The sequence below is a fragment of the Piliocolobus tephrosceles genome, chromosome 9 (genome assembly GCF_002776525.5).
Source record: "Piliocolobus tephrosceles isolate RC106 chromosome 9, ASM277652v3, whole genome shotgun sequence".
NCBI lineage: Eukaryota > Metazoa > Chordata > Mammalia > Primates > Cercopithecidae > Piliocolobus > Piliocolobus tephrosceles.
The window spans coordinates 103,726,000-103,750,805 of record NC_045442.1 but is presented as its reverse complement, the minus strand read 5'-3'; the positions used below and the strand labels follow the sequence as shown (position 1 = coordinate 103,750,805).

General features: G+C 42.8%; 1 protein-coding gene across 4 annotated transcripts in view; it reads right to left on the bottom strand.

The window, feature by feature from the left end:
* Window positions 1–19,772, bottom strand: part of MKX (mohawk homeobox) — a 76,076-nt gene extending 56,304 nt beyond the window's left edge. The window contains exons 1-5 of one of the 4 annotated variants that reach the window (XM_023194679.2): window positions 19,630–19,772; window positions 17,143–17,412; window positions 15,252–15,411; window positions 9,066–9,219; window positions 8,302–8,637 (exon numbers count right to left, since the gene is read on the bottom strand). In XM_023194679.2, coding sequence (XP_023050447.1) covers window positions 8,302–8,637; window positions 9,066–9,219; window positions 15,252–15,411; window positions 17,143–17,330 — 838 coding nt within the window. In that variant the 5' untranslated portion in view covers window positions 17,331–17,412; window positions 19,630–19,772. Of the gene's footprint in view, window positions 1–8,301; window positions 8,638–9,065; window positions 9,220–15,251; window positions 15,412–17,142; window positions 17,461–19,324; window positions 19,495–19,629 lie in introns of those variants that run through there. The other 3 variants (XM_023194680.3, XM_026448212.1, XM_026448213.1) reach the window with 3 other exon arrangements.
* Between the last annotated feature and the right edge of the window lie 5,034 nt (window positions 19,773–24,806).

Below are 24,806 nucleotides of genomic sequence, written 5' to 3'. Positions count from 1 at the left end.
GGAGTGAGGGGCAAGTTTCCGATTGTGATTAACCCTGAGGTTACTGACTTGAAAGGGTGGAACAATATAAGAAATACAAGGAAGAAGAAGTTTAGAGAATAGAAAGATCCTTAAAGTACCTCTCCAAAGCTGTGCTGAATAGTGTAAGTTTAGAAGAGAAGAAAATTCTCTATTTTTTAAATTGGTCCTTAAATTTCTGCTATCTGGAAATTGGACTTACGTGAAATACCTCATTTCCAGATGGCCTTTGTTAGGTAAGGTACAAGACAAGAAATTGGACAACCTTTCAAGTATCCTTTAAATGTCACTCGCTGGACTGTTGATAGAGGCTTTTATTATTCTCTGCTGGAGTACATCAACAGTCATTTGCATGCCAGGAAAAGAATGTCTGGAATAATCCAAAAAGGCAAAGCTTAATTCTTTCACTAAAACCAAGAAAGTGACAGCACAGAAAGGGAAATAAAATAAGAAAATAAGTGTCCGAGGTAGACTTACTGGTAACAAAAGCCCAAAAGAGAAACCGTGAGTATGCACCGAGGCACTGAACGCAGGGCCCTTAACACAGATGGCTCTTGATGCTGCCATAAGACTTTTTTTAAGCTACCCCCCAAAACAAAAGTTGAAATGAAGGAAACAGATATTGTTGGGGGAATATTCACTGCTCAAAAAGATCTGCCAAGGCATCTTTTTAAACCTTTCTTCTGGTTCATTTAAATATGGTTTCATGGATAGAGTGGCCAGCACCAAACACAGGCCTCCAGTGAGTCTAAGCCAGAGCCTTCATGGAGTGGCTCTTAATTATCATTTTTGCATGTGGAATGAGTGCACATAGGAGCAGCACCTCATATACCAGTGGATTCTGTCCCAGAAGGGTCCTTGTTACATTGGTTGTTTAGAACGGAGAGTACATTTCTTCAAAGAAACCATGCCATAAATTAAGCTTGAAGCCCAGGCAGATCCAATGGTTTATTGAACTCATGAGCATATCTAGATTTTACTACTGATATCAGCTTAAATTCTAAAGTACACAGTGTGCAGGAAGAGAGAGAAAAAGAAAAAAGAACATCTTCTCCCCTGAGGGTCATTATGAGCCAAGAAGAAAGGTTTGGAGGTGGCAGTTGGACTTGTTATCCTCCCAAACTTTCTACGTCCTTGTTCCTCTTTCCCCAGTAACCAAAATGCCTTGTTCTCTCGTTTCGTTCCACGTCTCCAACTGCAGCAGGACATCCAAATGGATCCTACCTCCCAAAGTGTCCCATGCACCAATAAATGACTTCTTTTTTCTCTCAATCAAAATCTTCATTTCTTCCCAGGGATATTCACCTCCGTCAAGCAATGGGAAGTTAGCCCAATTAATTCATACTAACGTAGAAAAGACTCCTATCTGCCTAGATGCTTTGGTTTATACCATATGTGCCTAATTAAGAGGGATTTTAGAGAGTTTAACAAGATGAAGTTTAAACATTCAGCCTCTTGGGAACAGGATAAATTTATGAAGTATATACTGACAGAGCCATGGGGCTCATACAGCAACCATTCTAATGCAATAGGCTTTTTAAATTTTGTTTATGTATTTTTTTTGAGACAGAGTCTCATTCTATTGCCCAGGCTGGAGTGCAGTGGCATGATCTTGGCTCAGTGCAACCTCCACCTCCCAGGTTCAAGTGATCCCCCTGCCTCACTCCCCCTAGTAGCCGGGATCACAGGCATGCGCCACCATGTCTGGCTAATTTTTTTTGTATTTTTAGTAGAGATGGGGTTTCGCCATATTGTCCAGGCTGGTCTCGAACTCCTGATCTCAGATGATCCACTGGCCTTGGCCTCCCAAAGTGCTGGGATTACAGGCATGAGCCACCAGGCCTGGCCTGCACTAGGCCTTAATAAACTAATCATCTGTGATCTGTGAAAGGGAAAAATGCAACAGGGACTTGTCTTCAAGTCGAGCAAAACAAGAGGGGAACTCCACAGGTTTTATTTCAAGACTTGCCTGATTTACTCCTTCTTAGAAACCTCTTTCCTCTTCAGTAGAGAAAGAAATTTCATAGGTAGGCTTGGTTCTGAGGGTAAAGTCAAACTCTAATTCAAGTTAGGAAAGGTTCCAGTGAGAACCCACTCTGTAAGGTGGCAAAGATGGTTCCATCTGGAGAATTTGAACCCTGGTTCAACAGGAATGGAGGTGGATATTACACTGGGACTCCTTATCCTGGCACCTCTGAGAGCAGACCAGTTGGGGGCTAGAGGCTTGGAGGTCAGTTTGTAAGGAAATTCACTCAGTCAAACTTCTGAAAATTGACATTCGCTAAGCTCACATGATAAAAACATATTATAATTTTAATTTAGATGACTTAATTCAATGGATGACACTGAGTGACTAAATTTCCTTTGAGTATTAATTACATTTAGACACAATGACCTTAATAATTCTGATCAATTGTAATGGTATAACTACTGCTGTCAAAAATGTTTTAACCCATCTGTATTGAGAGTGTGCTATGTACCTGGCATGAAGCCAAAGACTGGATTACAGAGAAATAATGTCTACGTAAAATCAGTAAAAATATGTTTGCATTTGCTTTGATGTTTCTAGCAATATCTTCAATTAGGATTACTACTTTATAATCCACAAGACTTCTGCCCCCTAGAATTTAATAAAAATAAGTGAAATAAAATTCAGTGATGCATTATCCTTTCTTACACCAACTTTCAACTAGTTTTTTATTTTTTTCTTTGAGACACAGTTTCACTCTGTCACCCAGGCTGGAGTGCAGTGGTATAATCTCCTCTCACTGCAACCTCTGCCTCCTGGGTTCAAGCGATTCTCGTACCTCAGCCTCCCTAGTAGCTGAGATTAGAGGCGACTCCCATCATGCTCAGCTAATTTTTGTATTATTAGTGGAGACGGGGTTTCACCATGTTGGCCAGGCTGGTCTCGAACTCCTGATCTCAGATGATCTGCCTGCCTTGGGCTCCCAAAGTGCAGGGATTACAGGTGTGAGTCACCACGCTCGGCCTCAACTGGCGTTTTGCTTCCATGTATTTAATAAAACTCATGACAAAACAGCCACTCTAACAAAAATGGATGAATAAATGGATAAAGTTCCTTAGCAGCTGGGCGCGGTGGCTCACGCCTGTAAACCCAGCACTTTGGGAGGCCAAGGCAGGCAGAGCATGAGGTCAGGAGATCGAGACCATCCTGGCTAACACGGTGAAACCCCGTCTCTACTAAAAACACAAAAAATTAGCCTGGCGTGGTGGTGGGTGCCTGTAGTCCCAGCTACTCGGGAGGCTGAGGCAGGAGAATGGCATGAACCCAGGAGGAGGAGCTTTCAGTGAACCGAGATAGCGCCACTGCACTCCAGCCTGGGCGACAGAGAGAGACTCCGTCTAAAAACAAAGAAACAAACAAACAAACAAAAAAGTTCCTTAGCAATAAATTGTAACAAAAACAAATAAATTGTAAAGTGTTCTTTTAAAAAATTTGGAAGTTCAGAATCTTTGTACTACTGTAGCACTGGGGGTGGGGGTGTTAATACAGACTTAGAAAATTTCTGTTTAGGTGAGGGAGGAAAGAAAGATATAACCAGATGGAATTGAAAGAATTCAGAAGACGGTTGTATGCCAGAGAAAACCACAGCAGTTGCTCAGAAAGTATTTCTTGAAATCCCCTGTTTTACTATTTATACATGCCTGGTAACCCAGCTACAACTGCAGCAACGCTGTCACTCCATTCCCACAGAAGACAGCCATTGATTGTTTTGATCTGAAACCCAGCAGATCAGTCTTAGGCCACCAGTCTTTCTCAATTCTCCAACCATAAGAATAAATCATTTAGTCTGCCCTTTTTAAGTTGATGCACATGCATGTAAAACCAGAAGTTTACATGTCTAGGTTGCTTTGTCATTGCTTGCATAACTAAAAAAAAAAAAAAGGCTTTTATTTAAAAATAGAACTGGCAAATGAATAGTCCATACATTGGACAAAGTGCCTTTGGAATGCTTTAATAAAAATAAGCCACTGAGACATTTAACTTTGAAAAGAATCAACTACACAGGCGTGCTATTCATTCTGGCTTTATATTTTGTCACTTTTGAAATGCATTTTCAGAAGACTCACCACACTAGGAAAATTGCATAGCCATTAACCTATGTTTTTACTAGGCAATGTTAAATATTTTATAAGAAAAATATTTTTAAATAAAAGATTACCAATTACCAATTACTGTGTCTCATTAAAATTAATGTATTTGTCATTTTTTTGTATTTGCCTATGCACATTTGTACTGTTATAACTGTATTATAGTGTTCCCACAATTTTGAATTGTTTTTCAATTAATACTACATTATAAATATTTCTCAGGTATTTTCATAGTATCAGTATTATAAATAAAGATTTTGACTTTTATGGAGTCTTAATCTGGTTTGGAAATAAGATAACATTTACATTTTTTAAAAATTTGATATTTTTATACATTCCAGAAAAATGCATAAAACACAAGCATTAATTCTTCAAAGTTTGAAAAAAAAGTGGATGAATTAAGTCATGTGTTTTGGGAATTGGATTGACTAAAAATCTTAATTTTTCATGAGTTATTGGCCATTTAAAACTTTTCATGTTTATGAACTTTTGTGTGGAGAATGTCAATTTATTTAAATACACATTTACATATAGTATATTGCAAAACAATTGTGCATAGTACTTCATCATAATTTTTTAAAATCTTTTTTGTTTAATAACTATTTATTGATTGCTGTTTCCTTCCTTTGTAATTTCCAATTTTAATTTGTGTCGATTTTTGCTTGTTTAATTTATTATTGTTTTAAAAGAGTCAACTCTTATTTATTTTTCAGCTTTCCATTTGACCTTTTTTGGTTTTATTTTTATTACTTTTTTTCAATTATCTGTATTTGAACAATGTGATTTCCTTTCTCGAAAAATAAACATTCATAAAACTCTGAATTACTTTCAAGTTCTCTGGTTACAATAGTTAGATGTTAATATGTAGTATCTTCATTTTCTTTTTTTTTCTTTTGCAACAGGGGCTCCCTCTGTTGCCCAAGGCTGGTGTGCAGTGGCACGATCACGGTTCACTGCAGCCTTGATCTCCTGGGCTCCAGCTGTCCTCCCACCTCAGCCTCCCAAGTAGCTGGGACTGCAGGTATGCACCACCATGCATGGGCAATTAAAAAAAAAATTGTAGCAATGGGAGTCTCACCATGTTGCCTAGGCTTGTCTCAAACTCCTAGGTTCAAGGAATCCTCTTGCCTCTGCCTCCCAAAGTGTTGGGATTACAGGCATGAGCCACAATGCCCAGCTTCATTTTCATTATTGGCTAAATTTCCTTTTATTTTTTCTTCTTCCTAGATCCAATTATTGTTTACAAGATGATTTCTGTATTTCTGAGTGTTTAGAGTTTGCTTTTATTGTTAGAGTTGGTGATGCAAAGAGAAGATGAGGTTGATTTAAGTCTTTAGAAATGTATTGCTATTTTCGGCCGGGCGCGGTGGCTCAAGCCTGTAATCCCAGCACTTTGGGAGGCCGAGACGGGCGGATCACGAGGTCAGGAGATCGAGACCATCCTGGCTAACCCGGTGAAACCCCGTCTCTACTAAAAATACAAAAAACTAGCCGGGCGAGGTGGCGGGCGCCTGTAGTCCCAGCTACTCGGGAGGCTGAGGCAGGAGAATGGCGTAAACCCGGGAGGTGGAGCTTGCAGTGAGCTGAGATCCGGCCGCTGCACTCCAGCCCGGGCGACAGAGCAAGACTCCGTCTCAAAAAAAAAAAAAAAAAAAAAAGAAATGTATTGCTATTTTCTCTGAATCTTTGTAGATCATTTGTCTCATATATATTTGTAGACGTTTGAAAATCAGATTGCTGGTGAAATGATCTACAGGGTATATTAACAGAGCAACTTTAGATTTCTTAATAAAGCCCTACTGTTCACAGACCAAGCTTCTTGATATTATGAAGAAAAGATGTAGTAAAATGTGTATAGTTTATATCATAGGGCCTAGCATACCGTAACTACTCTATACATGATTGGTAGTAGTAGGGATAATAATAGTGACTACAGTAGTGATGTTCTTCCTATCTTTTGTGCAGACTCAGAGATCTGGAGGAGAGTACCTACTATGTGTTCTTGGTCTGGGTTTTCTTATCTGTGATGTAATGTCCCTGTTCTAGATGCTTTCTGAGGTTATTTCCAGCTCTAATATTCTAAATCCTATTTGCTGGCATTTTCAGGACCCAGACTCTGTCTACACCAGATGTAGATGTAGGTCATGCATATTCCTTGTTCGAAAGTCACCTCATACACTTCTTAAGAGCAAACCTCTCTGGGAACTGAAGTCAAGATAGAAATTTTTACCAAACCTACTACTCTATCTGAGAGTTTTGGACAGGTTGGAATCAATTCTTTATTTCTGGAAGGAAAGTACAATTTTAAAAGCTATCTTTCAGCCCTGCTTATGCTTTTCAGGAATGAGAGTAAAATTTCCAGAGCAATGGAAGCCAGACCTATACCTTTCTTTCACAAAAGCTTGGCACCCCTATTAATTTGTTTTCATTTACCATCACTATTTAGCAATCAAAGCATTTAACAGAAAAGACAAAATACAAAGTATTTGCAGGATTGGCCACAATCTGGCACTATCCTCTATTATGAATTATTTATAAAAGCCAGTATATACCTCCCCTAAACATTGTTATTATGAAGATTAAAATTATCATTAAGAATGAAAATTTTCCATCTTGAGTTAATTTTTGTATAAAAACAAAGCAAAAATATTAAAAAATTAAAATTAAAAAATAGAAAAAGAATAAAACTTCTTGTCCTTAATACGAAAACTGAAAATTTCTCAATAAGACCATAATCTACTAACAAATGTATCCATTGGCAATTATAAACAAAACAAAAGCTTTAAAACTGAATTATGGGCAATATGTGAATAATCTGATGCCTTTATACCTGTTAAAATAAACCCCTCTGAAAATCAGCAAGAAAGAGAAACTTCAATTTTTAAATTGGCATGCAGATTTCTAATTAATACATGAAACCTACTTCCTTTTTAAATATAGTATAGTTTTTTTTTATTATTATACTTTAAGTTCTAGGGTACATGTGCATAACGTGCAGGTTTGTTACATATGTATACATGTGCCATGTTGGTGTGCTGCACCCATCAACTCGTCAGCACCCATCAATTCATCATTTATATCAGGTATAACTCCCCAATGCAATCCCTCCCCCCCCCCTCCCCATGATAGGCCCCAGTGTGTGATGTTCCCCTTCCCGAGTCCAAGTGAGCTCATTGTTCAGTTCCCACCTATGAGTGAGAACATGCGGTGTTTGGTTTTCTCTTCTTGTGATAGTTTGCTAAGAATGATGTGGGTGGATACTTTATAAGATAATGCTGAATGAGCTTTAGTTGCAGAAAGTTGGTAAGTCTCTTATGAAGAAATATAGTGCAGGAAAGAGCTAACTCAGCAGGCCAGAGTGGCTCACACCTTGCACATTCCCAAGAAAAGCTGGTTTCTAGGAAAAACCTTTGGTTAGCTCTAAGGAGATGAGTTCAGAGCCCTTGGAATAAACTGCTGGATATGAGTGTTTTTGTATTCCTGAGGCCTTGGGCCATGAGATACTAGTTTGATCAGATAATTTATGCAAAAATATGATTTATGGTGAACATTTGTGGTCACTTTGTTGGGTACTACAGTCTGAGTAGCTGAGGTCAGTTATATAAGTATTGCGTGCCTGTGTTACTGACTCCCTCTAAAAATCCTGTACATTGGCTGGGTGTAGTGGCTCACGTCTGTAATCCCAGCACTTTGGGAGGCTGAGGCGGGTGGATCACCTGAGGTCGGGAGTTCGAGACCAGCCTGACCAACATGGAGAAACCCCATCTCTACTAAAAATACAAAATCAGCTGGGAGTGGTGGTGCATGCCTGTAACCCCAGCTACTCGGGAGGCTGAGGCAGTAGAATTGCTTGAACCCGGGAGGCAGAGGTTGTAGTGAGCCAAGATTGCGCCATTGCACTCCAGCTTGGGTAACAAGAGTGAAACTCTGTCTCAAAAAAAAAAAAAAAAATTACTGTACATGAAGACTTGAGTGAGCTTCCCTGATTGGAAGCAGTGAATACATGTTGTCACACATTGCTGCCAGGAGAATTAAATGCATCTGTCAACTTCACTGAGAGAAAAAATAATAATAATAATAAATAAAATAAAATAAACCCCTCTGGTGCAGTTTTCATTGTGCTTTAAAAAGGTATCACAGAAATTACTACAGGAAACATGGGCTTACCTGTACGATAGACAAAGTTGCCTTCGGTTTCTGATGACGATGGAGACACTAATTCTTCCTCAAATTCATTGGAGCTAAAAGATCCCGAGTGGTTTCTTTGCCTTGTTTTTCCCATCATGGTAGTGTTCGTGGCCATGACATGTCTCAAAGAGTCATTAAGGTAACGGTTCAACAAGCTGCTCTTGTATTTGGGGGGTGCCACGTAGTCCTCACTGGCCTGTGACTCTGGCCTCACTCCTGCTTTGATGACGGAGCTCTCACTTTTAATCACGGGATGGTGAACTGGGGTACTATAGCCCCCTTCGTTCATGTGGTTTCTTGGAGGATTTTCTCCATCTACAACGGAACAGTATCACTAAGTAGGATGGTATGTATACTTTCCCCCAGCCACCCAACTCTTACATTTAATCCTTAAAACTGTATAAAGGAAATATATTTAAAGTATATAAAATTATCTTTGATATTCAAGATCAACTTTTAGGCAATGAAAGCAAATATTTATGTCATCTCTCACTTATGGTATTTTAATTTTAATGAATTTCACTGAATACGTTATTTTGACACATGGTATATCTATAAACAAGAGGAAATGGCCATCATTCCTTTGGTCATTTATAGTATTATAAAAATGAAGTTACTTCATGCGATAAAAAAGAACCGTTATAGCACCATCATATTTTGTGAGAACAACCTTAAAAACAGCAATTATGGTGAACTTGCTATAGAGGCAAAACAAAGAAAGCAAAATAAAAATATTAACAAACCTTCAGAACACGAGTCATCACTGCTTACGCTAAGCCGTTCAGCATTGCCTTGAACATACTTGTTGTATAACTTTATTCTCAAAGCCCAGCTTAAATCTGGCTGTCGAACGGTATTCTTAAGCCGACGTCTTGCATTAGCAAACCAATTTGACACCTAAAACGGTATTATTTTTCAATTAACAAAACTTAAAAACATTATCCATGGTGCAATTATTTTCTCATAAAGGAGCTAAGCCTCTCTCAGCACCTCTGATCATTAAATATTCTTAGGACATAAGAATACTGGACATTCATATCCATTCATTCATTCGACAAACATGTTGCTTACTACAGACACTGAGTGTATTTGTGGAATAAGGAAAAATGAAGAGGCCTTGACCTCAAAACATTCTAGTAAGAGAAAAGTCCAGTCAGAGAAGTAGGAGGGTATACAAATAGCTAATATAAGAAAGAATGTGATGAATGGCATACCAGACATTAAAATGATACAGGAGTCCAAAGGAAAGAGGGGTTACTTTCATATGTGACTCCAGCCTTTTTGAGGAATTTAAGTGAGGCTTTGAAGAAGGTCCAGAATAGGTCAGGTTGAGAGGGAAGGGAAGTGCATTCGCAATAAAGAGGACACAGGAACAAATGGAAGTGAAATTCCAGAGAAATTGTAGGGGCTGAGGAAGAGGGAAGAGTTAAAGATGACCTTGAGTCATCAAACCTGTGTAACCAAGAGAAAGGTAGTGCATGTGGGGAAAGAGATAAAACTTTTTGAGGAGAAAATGATGTGTTTGGCTTGGGCAATGTCTAGTTTGAGGTGCTAATACTGGTGACATGTCTGGTAAGAAAATAAAAGTGGTATCTGAGATTGAAGGGAGGGGATGACCCAATTCAAGAGGAAAAGGCACAGAGGTAATTATCGAAGTTGCAAGAGGAGAAAGAATGAAAGCAGGGTCAAAGACCAAGCTTTGGAAACCATTAGAGATGAAAAAGGTGGGACCTGTTTGCTTCCAAAAGACAAGCTAGCAAAACAAGCAGAGGCAGAGCCATCGGTGAAGAGGAGGAAAATAAACCAAAGAACTCCTCACTTTAGGCTAAAAGTCAAGTGTTGCTTAGACAAATAGTTGAAGGCAAAGAAAGAAACATTTGAAGACAAAGAAAAGATACTTTCATTCTTTTTTTGAAGATGCTACTGGATTTGATACTTGAGGTTTCTTCTAAAATATCAGGTTATCATCAGTGCAGAGATTTTTAGAAACTCAAAAGGGCAATACTTGCCTTTAAAAGAATGAAACATGGGAAGAGAATTAAGTCTTTCTGCCAGTTTGGTCCAGAACATGACCAAACTGAGGAATTTAAGCTAGGCTTTGAAGAAAGGCCAGATTACTATAATGGTTTGTGTGGCAGTGTTTGTACTGGAAATTTCTCCTTTTTTTTTTCTAGATTTATACCATAAATACACATTTTTTGTGCATTACTCAAATCCTTATTATTCTACTTTTAAAAAACCCTCAAATTATACTTTTTCTCCCTGTCCTCATGGGTAAACACATGGTGGGTTTCCCATATGTATTTAATATTCAATATAGTCAGTATTATCTTCTTTGTACCTGAAGCAATGATAGTTATCCTTTCAAATTTATATGCAATGACATATTATCTCACTATGGCATTTCAGAAGTCAGTTTTCATCAACACTTCTTCCTGCTAAGCTATGTTACTATTACTGTGATTCAATCTGGCTTCAAATTCTCAGTCTGAATTCAAATTCTCAGTCCTTCCCATTCTCTACAGACAGACAACAAAATTACTGAGTGACTATTGCACTTTAGCCATGGTGTTAAGTTCTAGGAATGAATAAGCTTTGTCTTCTGCACTCCCAGAAGGACTAGCAGAAAAGAACTACACATAATTAACTGGGATACACCAGTGAACATTAGCTGTGGAAGCACAAGGAGCCTGATCCCTTTCTTCATGAAATTTCTCAAACTTCCCTTGGATTCTTCAACTCACTGTCAAAATCTTTATCCAACTATACTACTAACTGGGAATTTGAAAACATTTCTCTTTCTAACTTCCCTCTCTTCCATTCTGTTCTCTTAAATGGATCTTAGCAACTATCATCAAATTCAAGAATTGATGCACCATTTTGATTTAATCACTTCACTTTTTCAAATCCTCATAAATGTCCTGTTATCCCATAATCACCATACAATGGAAAAGGACCTGGCTTCCTGTTCTGAATTTGCCAAAACCATGCGGTATGAATTTGGATACGTCATTCAACTTTACTGAACTTTGAATCCTTCATCTCTAAAATGGATTTGATGGTTCCTAATATCCTTGTTAGCTCTAAAAATTAAGATGGGCGAATACAGCCCAAGTTGCCCTACAGCAATGTTAATTTCTTTTATACTAGGTACTAACCTCCCTCTGTTGACCAGTACTGTCTCCAGCAAGAGTGTTTTTGTCCTTCTTTGCTCCTTTCACACAGAGTACAACCTGCAACTTCCCCTAGATCATTCATATTTACTAGAATTCAACTCCAAAACATTTTTGTAACTTTCTTTACTAAACAGGATATAATTCAGACTAACCTTAAATCTTCACACAGCAACCACACATAGTGCAGTGTAAAATCCAATTCTTATGAAACTCTTCTTATAATGAAAATGCAATGGCCTTCTAATTTTAAAAAAAGTAATACACTATCCTTCTAACAGACAAAAATGGGGGAACATTTAAATGATTTAAATGTCATAGGGGATTAACTAACTTTTCATACATAGGAGTCATATCTCTTTTATGTTTTATATACTCATAGTCTTTTATTTTTTACCATATTATAATAGTTATACATTAGGTGATTTTCCAGAAAGGTTTGCTGATGTCTAATATAGACTGTTTCAAAACTGATTTCATAAATTGACCACCATCCAATCTGGTAATATATGTATTCTGCTGGAGTTTTTTGTTTTGTTTTTTTTTCAGTACAACCTAACAGATAGATACACTCCAAGGTCTTTAATGTGTATTTGCAGTAGGTCCTGCAAACAGCAAATAGCTGGTTAACAAATTTGCATATTCTTGTTTTGCATTTCTTTCTTGATGAATTAATGCAAATTCCATCTGTTTCACTGAAGATAAAAATATCAGTTCAAATTTTCTACTTTTAATCTACTATGGATTCCTTCGGGTTGTCACTCATATTCTCTTCAAATTGTATTTTACACGAAACAGATCTCCTTACCAAGGATAGGTTCTGGAACAGAATTTTAATGTCAAACTGAATGCTATATGTGTATATATGTATAGAGGTTTGGGCCTCTAAGCTTTCACTATAAAATATGGGAGACAGTTAGATACGACTAATTTATATAATTATATTTTATATTGGTATCTATCTGCCTATCTATCTCCCATATTTTATAGTGAAAGATTAGAGGGCCAACCATCTAGAAGCTGGGAGGGAAAGCTAAATAATATTCATCCTACTTTAACAAAAGTGTTTACATTCATCATGTTGACAGAGCAATTGTTATAGTACACCCAAAGGGATAAACTGGCATCTGTCCATCTTTGAACACACTGAATTAACAAACTTCTGAGCTATTCAACTGAAATATTGAGCATTTCATTCCCACACCATGTAATATAACACTTGGAATAATGAATAAGGACCGATCTGAGATTTTGTTGAATATTTAACAGTTGTTATAAGCCTTATAGCTGATAACAGCATATATATCTCAGCAGGCACACTCAGTACCAACCAAAAACAGAGTTATGTCAACAGTGGAGACAGAATCTTGGAACATAGCAGTTTTAACAAATCATATGTGGACAGATCACAGGAATATGAGACTTCCATTATTAGAGGAGGAAGCATTAACATCTACTCATTGTTCCTTGCTAAGTTCCACATCCTGCAATAATACAAACCCCAATCACTTACCATTTTATACTATTCCACAACAAAGCTGTTTATATTCAGAATGTATTTCTATAGCATTTGAACAATGATCAGCCATAGGATCAGTCACAAGATCCATTGGTAATTCTATACATTTTAATTTTTTCCATTTATCACTTTAAAGCTTCAGAAATCAGCTTCATTAATAATAAAATTTGAAATAATTATACAGTTGTCATTTATTATTATAAAAGTTATTTTACCCCACTGAAAATTACATATTTTTGTGCATTTTTATTTTCTGAGGACTAGTGTAAGAGAAAAAAAGTGTTTTGAATGAAAATTTCATGTAAAGCATATTTTAAAAATGTAATAGCCTCACCAAGATCTAAATGTAAAAAGCATTTTTATTTGTATTTGAACTATCATTACAGGTGGCAAATAATTTAAAATTACAACTACTTGTATTGCAACTCAACAAAAGTACTACATAAGAAAGTTTAAATGGCTCTCCTAATGACAAATGCTACTTCATAATTTAAAAACGTCCTAAAACATATCATAAATGTTCTTTTGCTTTCTGTATGAAAGAATAGCCACTATTAAATATAAAGCTCTATATCAACCAAAATAACCTAGTGTTTCATTGCTGACATCACTGTGAAATATTCAAATAACTCTATAAATTAGTGTATTTTAAAAATAAATAGCATACTTATTTAAACAAAATTTTAACATAGGTTATTTATTTTCATAAGTCAGGTTTTTCTGACTGGAATAATTTATTTAGAAACTACTTTGGTAAATCACTAAAAGATTCATAGTTCTATGTTAAACAGTTATTAAGCCAAGAACACTAAATTAATTTTCCCCTCCACTGCTGCAGCAAATCACTATTAATACCATTGCCTGATAATATGAAAGAAACAGATGTTTTTGTATATAATTATATTCTGAAAATAAGCAGAAATTACATATTCTAGTATTGATAGCCTGACTATAAGTCAACTTTCACACCTTGTCAAACTTTCCAGTAATTCCTAAAGGGAAATTTTAAATACTCCAGAAAGCAATTCTTATTTTATCCACTAGTTCCTTTTTTCTTTTTGGAGCTCCTGCTTACTGTAAATTTAGTGGAATGGCCAAATTTTCACAATCAGTTAATGCTATTGTAATGTGCAAAAGTTCTCACCTGATGTAGCTCCTCCTCCTCTTCTTTCTGAATAAATTTGCCTGCTTGCAGGTAGAAAAGTTCAAACCACCATATTTATTTTAAAAAAAAATTGTGACATGATGGGAAGAGCATTTGATCTGGAATTATTTATTTCCAGGCCTATCTCTGTCTTTTACTGACACAACTGCCCCAAGTCTTGGTTATGTCAAGTGTAAAATTCTGATAGTAACTGCCTACAACATCGTGGTTTTGTGAACAGTAAGATTCAGTTTTGAAAAGCTAGTCAAATGTAAAGTAACGCTGTTCACCAGAGAACACACAAACTTTGCACCATTTCTCCACACTTGGCAAAGTAACCCAACCATCTGAAATCTGCCTCCTCTCCTTAAGCCCAGCAGAAAAGCATCAGGAGCAAAATGCTGTCGATTGCAGCAAATGTTTAGGACGCTTCCTATTAAAAAAAAAAAAAAAAGTTTCTGGGGGTGGGGGAGGGGGGGTGGGTGTTGATCCAAACATCATTTCTTATCTTTCTATCCCCTACTCCTAGCTGTCAGTAATGGTAATTTTGAAAGTTACTCTGTACCTGAGCTTTAATACTTGGCCTTAATATGGAGTGTCACAATGCACGGTTCTCAAAGTGGGGTTCCTTCCTAGCCTCAGCTTCAGCAACACCTGGGGCCTTGTAAGAGATGCAAATGATGGTCTCACCCCAGACCTGTTGAATCCGAAACTCGGAGGTGGAGTCTAGCGATTTGTGTTTTAAGCCCTCCAGGCGATTCTGATGCTCACTAATGTTGAAAATCACCGCAGATGGCATCATCTGGATTCATCTATATGTGGCTCTTGAATCCAGATTCCCAGTTACCTTCTCATAAGTCTGCAGTTGACTTTTCACTTCCCTCCCTGACAGCGCTTCCTGCATTCCTTCCTGCACGGAGCATCTGCACTGAACTGAGGGATGAGGGTGAGAAGTAATTCAGAAACTCCCACAGCGCGGCTCCATCCCTCTCCAGGTAGAAGTGCCACGTGGAGAGCCTCACGAAACCCTAAGCGTGCCGCTCTTCAGCCCCTCGCCGGGAAACGGATCAGGGGGTTAATGAGTCCTGATTACCTGCACTAGCGTCATCTGCGAGCCGAGGGCCAAGAGTATCTTCTCGGTCTTGGTGGGGTACGGGTTGTCACGGTGCTTGTAAAGCCACTGCTTGAGGGGCCGCGCCATGTCTTGCAGGGCCTGCCGCTTGTGCCTCACCTTCCCGCCATTCTGCCGGGCGCTGGGACATGGGGAGAGGAGGAGGCCCTGGTGAGCGACGCGATTGCCCGCCCGGCCCCTTCACGTACCGGCTGAGCCCGAACCCCACATCCAAGCTGCGCAGTCCTGCCTTGCGCCCCTGCTCTGCGCGCGCCCAGAGTTTGGGAGAGGCAGGAAGTGGGAGCCACAAAGTTTCTGGATGAGGAGGTCATTTCGCTAGGTTTATCTTGAGTTGGGGGATATTTTGAACTCAATACCCCAAGGTTAGAGGTTTAGGAGACGAAGGTCGAGTGATTTGAAGAAAACGGCTATTCCAGTCGCGGATCTGGGCAGCGGGGCTAACTGCTACCCTTCCCTCGCCCGCTGGCGCCGCGCCCTCGAGTGACCCTGGCCTGGCAGGCCTGGCAGGGTATGTGGCTGGCTCTCGAAACTTTCCTCGGGGATCTCTTGTCTGCTCCCAGAGGCTTTCCGTCGCTTGTGGTCAGGGGAAAGGTCGCCGACTGGACAGAGGGAATAAAGCAAAGGAGCACTGCCTCCCCCGCTCTCTTTAAGCTCTCTATTTCCTTTAATCTTTTAGGAAAAGGGGGACACTTTCCAAAGGAGGTAGTGGTTTGTGGAGGAAGCCTGCAGAACCCAAAAACACTGTCGGGCCGTTTCCCGACTAAGGGAGGGTTAAAAGTACGGCAAGCTCTGTCACATCAGGTAAAATAAAAAGACCTCAGGAAAAGCATATTCAAAGGAGGAGGAGGCAGAGGCAGCCAAGAGCCTGGAGCCCGGAGCCCGGAGCCTGGAGCCCAGAGCCTGGAGCATGGCCTGGGGCGATGCGCTCCCGCACCGGTCCGGGAGGTGTCGCGCGCGGCCGCCAGCGCGCCCGGCCGCTCCCCGAGGCTTGCGCGCCTGCGCCGGAGCCTCCTGGGTTTCTGCCTCTTTAAACACTTTGAAATGCAATTCCACCCGAAGCGACTGGTAGTAACATTTTGACGAAACCGAATCTCTATTTTACTAAGCAGCGACGCCGCAGAACAAGCAGCTGATGCAATCGTTTAGGTGGAGGCGGCCAGGACTGCCACCCCTCCCCAGCCGGGCGCCCGGGAAGCCGCCGGGATCCGGCCGGGCATAGCCTGCCCTCCACTCACCGGCAGTCTGAGCGGCTGGCCCACCCGCAAGCTGCCGCCCCCCAGCATCCCCCTCACCCCGCTAAACCCAAAGCCTGTCCCGCAGGCCCGGAGCCTCCCCCTCCGGGTTCGCTGCGGGCCCCGCCGAGCCGCGCGCGCGCCCGGGACTCCCTGCGGGGAGGCGACCTTCCCGATTCCTTGGGCCAGGCGAGCCGCGGGGCCCTGGCGAAGGGCTGGGGTGACCGAAGAGAAGTTCGCGGAGCCTGAGCCGGGACTCCCCGACTACTTGGCTTCGCCTGTGTCTCTGCACCCAGCTCAGTCCTTTTTCCTCGCCCTCAGCCGCGAACCGGCACCCGCAGTCCGGAGAGGGGCAAATAACCCCCAAATCCGAGGTCCAGGCAGCGAGGACCGAGGGGCAGCTCCTGGCGCCCTCAGTCTCCACCAAGCTCTTTGGAGCTGCCGCGACGAATTGATCCCTCATGTTGTGAGATAGGAGCCCGTTAACATGAGAACGCGCAAGCCCTGGAGAGGCAGACCTGCACACCCAGGGAACTCCGGGCCCTTTGCCCCCAACCCGCCCGCGTTGCCGCGGGACCCCAGCACAGCTCACCGCCCCCTCCCCCCGGGAGTGCGCATACCCTGTCCTCCGGTGTCTCAGGCCCAGGTTGTCCTTGAGGGGCGGGCCGTCGGGAATGCCCACCTCGGGGCGGGCGTGAGGACTGTCCAGGACACTGCTGTAGGGCCGGCCACCCCGCTCCCGCTCCGGGGCGCCTCCGTCCTCAAACAGCACCGCACCGCTGAGCTTGTTGAAGACGATGGTGTTCATGGTGCCGGGTGGCAGGGACGCGCTGCGCGGCCGCAGAGCCTCGGGGCTCGGCCGCCGGGAGCTCCGCAGCAGGGATCGGCTTCTAGGAGAGGAAGGTGCATCTCGTTACTTACTGGCTGAGAGTGCTTAGACCCCTGCAGGTCCTGGGCCTTGAACTTGGCCGGGTCGCCGGGCTGCAGAGCCGAGGGGAGGAGCGGCGCCGCCGCAAATGGCAGGGACCCTGCGGCTCTCCCCAGTTGGCTACACGCCCCCGCCCCTGCAGGCTCCTCGGACAGGTACTTGCCTTCTTCCTTGCCTGGGCGATCGATCCCCCCATCCCCTCACTCCACATAACTACAACCGGGAATCATTCACCCGCAGAGGCAAAGGAAACGAATTCCCAAACGAGCCTCTGGGTTTCAGTTTGTGTCTGGGAGAGGCATACTCCGGACTGCGGAGCCGGGACCGGCGTGAGGCCGCGCGTGGTTCTTCAATCACAGCAGAAGACTAAAGCCTCTGGGAGCCCCAACTCGGGGCGTCAGGAGGGACTGGATGGAAGGGAAGAGTTGGGGTAATGTGCCAACCGCATCCGCAAGGCCCAGTTCATGAGTCCCAGGCCATACCGGAATTTGGGGGATTTTCGTGTTTTCTAGATCATGGATGGTTTAGTTGAAACCCCCGCATCTTCTGTCCGATAAGGTCCCCCGGGGTGAGGTTGGGTTCAAGGACAGGGAAAAGTTAAGTGGTGTCAGGACGAAAGCACCACTTCTCCCCCTTCTCTCCCCGAATCTTCCTATCATCCCCCAACGCGCCCCGGGACGTGCATGGTCCTAAGGTCCAAGGCGCCAGGACCCAGGTCCAGGGAGCCCTCAATCAGTGCCATTCTCTTCCGCAGCACGGGTGTCAGTCGTGGGCTCGGAGCCCCTTGACACTCGCCCCTCTCTGGGGTCTCCGGGGACCCTTTCAGAGGCTGTAAAGGTGTCAGAAGCCCAGGTCAGGAGGCAGCTTGGTCTGCGCACCTCCCGGGCTGCGGCTGCCACTGTCGGGGAGAGCCAGCAGCTCACCTCTGGGGTCGTGGAGACCCTGAGCCTTTGCCTGCCGCGCACTGGCGTCAGGGGCAAGTCCGCGCGGCCGCGGAGCCGCAGAGTTACAGCCCCAGGGCGCGCGGCCGCCCTCGCCCGCCCCATCTCCCCGCCTCGCGCCTCGGGACAGCTCCCGTTTCCTCCGAGCGGCCTCCGCTTCGCTGCCAGCGCCCCCTTTGCCCGTCCAGTCGCGGCATGGGCTGCTACTCCACTAACACACGCGCGCGCGCATACACACACACACATACACACACACACACACCCTCTGCCTCGCCGAGTGCCCACACTCGCCAACACCCCCGCCCCGCCCTCCGGCCACCGCAGCAGAGCCCACGCGTGACATTTAGGACTGCGGCCACCGCGATCAAACTACGGCTACGGTCTGTGTTAGTAGGGAAGTGAAGTCAGACCTCTGCTGGATGCCGCGTGTCCCCTAGGACTGCGTCCTCCCGCGCAGACAGGTACGTGCCTGGGGTATGCACACAGCCTCGGCAGTAAGTGTCAAAGAGAATTTCCGCGCTCGCAGCCCCTGTTCTACAGTCAAGACTAGCGTTGCTGTTTTCTTTTAATATCAGTGCCCTTGGGGATGTGCGTTCATGCTGCTTTATTTGTACAAGACACCCTTCCCTGGCCCTGCCCTCTCCGCGCCACCCCAGTGCGTCCTCCTAGATGCGACGACGTGTTTTTCCTAGCGAAGTCACCACGAGGTTAGCCACCTCGGACCCTTCCCCGGCAGCCCCAAGCCCACGCAGAGATCGCAGACACAGACAACCGGCGCGCTTTAGGTCTGCAGGCAGCAGGCTCAGAGGCAAGCGATGGCAAAGGTCCGAGCGCCGTCCTGTCGCAAGGGGTCCGGGGGCGTGTGAACCACACTTCCTGACCCTCCCAGGACTCCTGCGCGCGGCCACCCGCGCCTCTTCTCAAATCACTTACCCGGATTCACTCCAGACTGTGGCCGGGGAGGTCACTCCCTGCAGAAGTGTCCCCCTCCCCCCAACGCCGGCGAATAATTTTAAAGCGAAGGAGGCGCGGCCAGGTGGGCTCCCAGTCTCCGCGCAGGCTCTTGGGTCAGGCTTGGCCGCCACCCGAGCGCGTCTCCACCAGACCTTGGAGGGAAGTTGGGGGAAGGGCGGGGAGAGCACCAGCGCCCAGGGCACCGTGAAGGTGGGGCGCAGGGGCCAGAGCGAGCCTGGCGTTCCCCGGCAGCCGGCTGGGACTCGGCGACGCGGGGGCTGTACCTGTGGCTGCGGGGCCGGCGGCCGGCTGCAGGGCGGCTGGCTCTCCCGCCTCGAGACTAGGCGCACTCCCATCCCCGCCGCATGTTCTCCACGCGGGCTCCGGCGCGCTCACCACCGCCACCGCTGTCGTCTCGGCTTTATTTACCCAGCCCGGCGCGCGCGGCCCGGGAACAGGAATAGCGAGGCCTTCTCATGTTTCCTGACTGCGCGGCCCAGCCGGCGAACATCCTGCGGGCGCAGTATCCACGTTCCCGGGCGGGTGGAGAGGAAGCGTCCGCGCCCGCCCGGCCGCGGGGGCTGCTGTTAACCCCTAGCAGAGGAGCCGCTGCCGGGGAGCCCCGGGCCCGCCGAGTCCTGCGGAGCCGGGCGCGGCTCCCAGATCCGCCGGCCTCGCAGTCGTGGAGCAGACGGGGCTTATCCCTTCGCACTTTAGGAGAGAAATTGGAGAAGCTGCCGGGAGCGCTCGGCTCCGGCTCCAGAAGCTGGGAGACTGCGGTGCAAATCCCGTGTCTTAGCTGGCCCGATTGCCGGAAATTTCACCGCGCGTGGCTAGGCGGGAGAGGCCACTGTGACGCGCCCTGTATTTTCCTCTCGATTAGCTGGAGGGAAGTTAGAGCTTGGTTTTGCACCTACAGCCCTGGAGCGTATTGCGGGAAGTGCTAGCGCCCAGGAGCCTCTTTTCTGATGTCACTGGGCTTCTGGGGTCCTGGTTGTCTCAATCAAAGCCAGGCACACGTTCACCTCCGGGGCAAGAGTGGTGAGGCTGCCCTCGCCACTGGGTGTAGTGATGGGGGAAAGCAAGGATGGGGTGAGTTGAGCCCAGGTGGCCAACCCGCGGTGACCCAAGTGTAGAAGAGGAGGCGCGCCAGAGCCAGGAATCTGCACTCAGCAAAGGAGATGGAACTTAGAAGAATCACAAGCTGGGACACAGGGCAAAGAGAGAATGGCTACCAGATTCTCTAATTGATGATACTTTGCTTCCTAGCATTACCGCAAATATAAGTAGCAAAATCGGCGGTTTAGGTGCAATTGCAAGCTCAGAGCTACTGGCAGCCCAGAAGATCCCCAAGGTGCCAACAACGAAGCTGCCTGCGCTCTCGCCGCCGGCCCTGTGGTCCCAGGGAATTTTCGCCCTTTTTAAAGAACAAACTTAGATTTCCCCTCACTAAGCTTAAAGAAATAGCACCATTTGTCCTTTTCCCCTCTAAATGTGGCTGGCCAGAGCCGGGGCAGTGGCCCACCTTAGCATCTTCTTCTTCTTCTTCTTCTTTTTGTGTGTGTTTAGAGGGCGGGGATGCCTAGAAGTGGTTAAAATATTTACCAAAGCTATTATTTTAAAGACTAATCACACCCTCAAATTTCATATGTATCACCTACGAAATTACGCGATAGCAAACCGTTGTGCAGTGGTACAATGTAAACCATAAAGGATGGCTGGTTTACATTTTTGCGCACCAGGAAGATACAAAGTATCATTGGAGCACGTTCTGGTGTCCTCGGTTCTCTTTTGTTATATAACTTGCTGTTGCAGCGCTTGCATCTTGTCTTTGGCGCTGCCCTTGTGGTGTGAGTTCAGTACAGGCTTCTTCTGGTCTACAGACCTCGCTGTAGGAACTTAAAGACAGGGGTAAATCCTAAGGTTTCAGCCATCAATTTTCAGCGAACAAATTTCACCACAGAAGCAGATCTAATTGATTTCATAAGACGAAAGAGCCATCTTCTCTTTTATGGTCTCTATCAGGGGTGCTGTCACCAGGAATTGTAATGAAATCAGCTCTAACACACCCCTGAAACATTTTTTTGGTCAGCTGTCCCAGGTAAAGCAATAGGTATGATATAGTTACTTGCAGTTTCTCAGCATTCTACTAACTTTTTGAGCCATATGATATAGTACATGTTAGTATAGGACAAATCAGTTTTGTTGTTTTAGTACTTAACTATATTTTCTCAATTTAAAAATGCATTTAGAGCGCTTTTATTTAAGATATTCTTACAGGTAATATTTGTTTTCTTAAATTCTGAAATGAAATATACAGCAAAAGTCTTAATGGAAAAATACTTTTCATTTGATATAGGAATAAAATACGTTTGAGTAAGCCTCAATTCACTAAAAAATTAACATATGGTAATTCCCTTAGACTATGATTTAATAATTAAAATCCATTTAAAAATGAAAGAAGAGTGAAGGATCCATTCTAGAAGTGAAATGGTGTGAAATATCCCTCTGTGGTATACAAATGAGCATTTATTTTATTTTTACAAGTTTTATCCTCTATGCAAAAGGGAAGTATTGTCTTCATTTTAACCCACAGTTCAAATACATTCATAATTAAATTACACCTATTTCTAAAATAAATGTTACTCAGCTTCTTGTGCTATATCCAATGTCAGTATATGAAATGCTATATATAATCCTCAGAAGTAAAACCTCCAGTTTCAGAAAGTTTTAGAAGACTTAAGAAAGTATATGTAGTTTGTGGAAGATGGCCTTATGCAGGGGGGAAAAAATCCAAAACACCTAAAAACTTAGACCAGAAATCAGGAGACTTGAGCCCTAATCTTAATTCTAGTTAGTTTGATGTTGGTTTAGCCTGAATTTACTAAAGTATAAAATGACAATAATAAGTTTCCCACAAACTGCCTTACACTATTATGAAGTTGTGGATTTTTTTTTTTTAATGTGAAAGTAAGATATTGCTTTGCTAAAGCTAGAAAGACGTTAAGTAAGAACATTTGGAAGAAATATTAATTCATTGTATTGGACTCTGCAGTTATAAATATATGTAATTATTACTTTCTGGTAAAGAAAAATATAAGTCTTCAGTTTTAGCATTTTGATATTTTACCAAGGTACCCTGACATTTCAGAACAAATATTGGTCAAAGTGTTTGAAAATAATGAGTGTTTTAAAACTCCTTTTTCCAGTTATTACTTATAAGCAATAAAGCAAACTACAAAGCCAGAGAATGACTACAACTTCCTGCTCAAATGGTATAAAATAGTAAGTTAATGAACAAACAGCAGGTTCAGCTCACACGTGGCCAGTTTGATGGCAGAGATGCATACTGGAGTGTGTAAGGGGAACAACAGAACAAGTGGTGACAGATACGGCTGCAGAAGCACTGTGAGCTAAGTAGTAGAATGGGAGGCCACGAAGTATCTCACAAGGTGTTTCTGCTTTGTTTATAAGTTAATTTTAGTTTCATAAATAATGCAGAATGAATAACGCCTTCTTACAGGGAGGGCCTTTTGCATAAATCCACCCCCAAACGAAGAGGAATACAAGTGAAAATGCCTCTCAGTCACTTCCACCCAATCATATTCTGCAGAGGAATCACCCAAAGCTGGCAGTTGCAGGTTGGATATGCATCTGTTTAAGTTTTTTCTATGCACTTACGTACATGAATAAAACAAATAAATTATAGTTTTGCTAAATGAGACTGTATGTAAGTGTACATATACATACCGAGTATTAAACTAATTCTTGCTTTTTCATTCAGTGATGTCCTAAAGAACTTACGTATTAGTAGACATACATGTAACTCCTTCTTTTAAACTGTTACATGAGACTCCACAATCTACTAAACGATTCTCCTATGAACATGTCTGTCTTTCCAGTTTTCACTTTTGTAAACATCAAACATCCTTGCATATGATTATTTCCATATATGTATATGTGTTTCTCTAGGAAACAGTTACCCAGATATAGAATTTCTGGGTTGAAAGAAACATGATTTTTAAATTTTGATAGATGCTTGCAAATTTTTCTCCAACCTATACCACTGCTGACACATGCACACTCCAATTTCGTCACATGCCACACAGCATTGCATATGTTCAATCTTCATGTTTGCCTAAATGATGAATAAAATAATGCCACACTGTTTGAAAACCTATTCCTTTATAAGCCATTTGCATTTCTCGATTGAATTGCCTTTGCTTATATCCTTATGAGATGCCTTATTGATTTATAATGCTTATTTATAAATCATTTTTTCACGATATATATTTTTACATGTTGCAAATATGTTACCTGGTCTGTGGCTTGCCTTTTACCTGTTTTGTCCTTGTCTTACAGAATGATTAAATACAAATAGATCAGTATGTCAGTCTCCTTCTTTGAATTCTGGTTTTTGTGTCTTGCTTAAGAAGGTTTTTTTTTTTCTTTTTGTATTTTCATCTAATACTTAAAAAAATTGTTTCCACTTGGCTTCTTAATAAGTTATGCTTCAGATTGAGATGGTCGATTCAATGGTGTTCTAGGATGAAGTCATTTATCAGCTTAGAAGCAGGAGAGCAGTTTCCAGCAGCTGTGTTTTCCGCAGCACAGTGTGACTGCGCATAGCTTTTCAAAAACATCATGTAAAAAAGAAAGGATAACCTTTCTTATTTTATAAGGTTATTTGTAAAAGTAATGAAAAAGTATCCATTGTTTGAAAGTAAAATGTATTTCTCTCCTTGCTTAACTTTTCATGGAATGGGAATTAATTTTTTTTCTTCACAAAGCAGCTAGTCAAGATAGGAACCTTTGATAATGATTATATATGAGTCAAATTCATTCTGGCCAGAAATGCAAGTACTGTATCACCATTATTTTAAAAACCATTAGCTATGTATAAGTGCAGAAAATACACATAATAAGCAGTCAATAGAACTGAGATCCAAGTGGGTTAATGTCTTGGTCTACTCCAGGTCTTGCTTGAGACAGGACCTGATGTGACACTGACCTCTAGCAACCTATTTTTTCTCTTGATACCAAAGTATCTTCAGTGACCTCAAATTAGAGTCCACTATATTATACACAAGAAAATATACTATACACTGGGGCCTTGATGGGAACTGGCAGAATATTTCATCCTGAAAATGTTCATTTACACTTAAATACTGGAATTACTTTCAGAAGACTCTTCTAGCTTGAGAATCAATTTGCCTTTATGTCAAAAAGTGTCCTTTTAAATAAAAATAGTGAAGACTTTTATCCCTAGGCCAGTAGGGCTCTACATATGAAGCCTAATGGACTTCAGGAAATCAGTAGATTTTAAATATTTAATCACGATATGTGTTCCAAAATGTGTCATGCTTTTGGTTGACCCTCCCCAAATCCATCTTCTCTGTTTTCATTTTCGATCTATGTGTAGGATAACTGAGTAAATTCACCAAAGGACTGAATGTGAGCA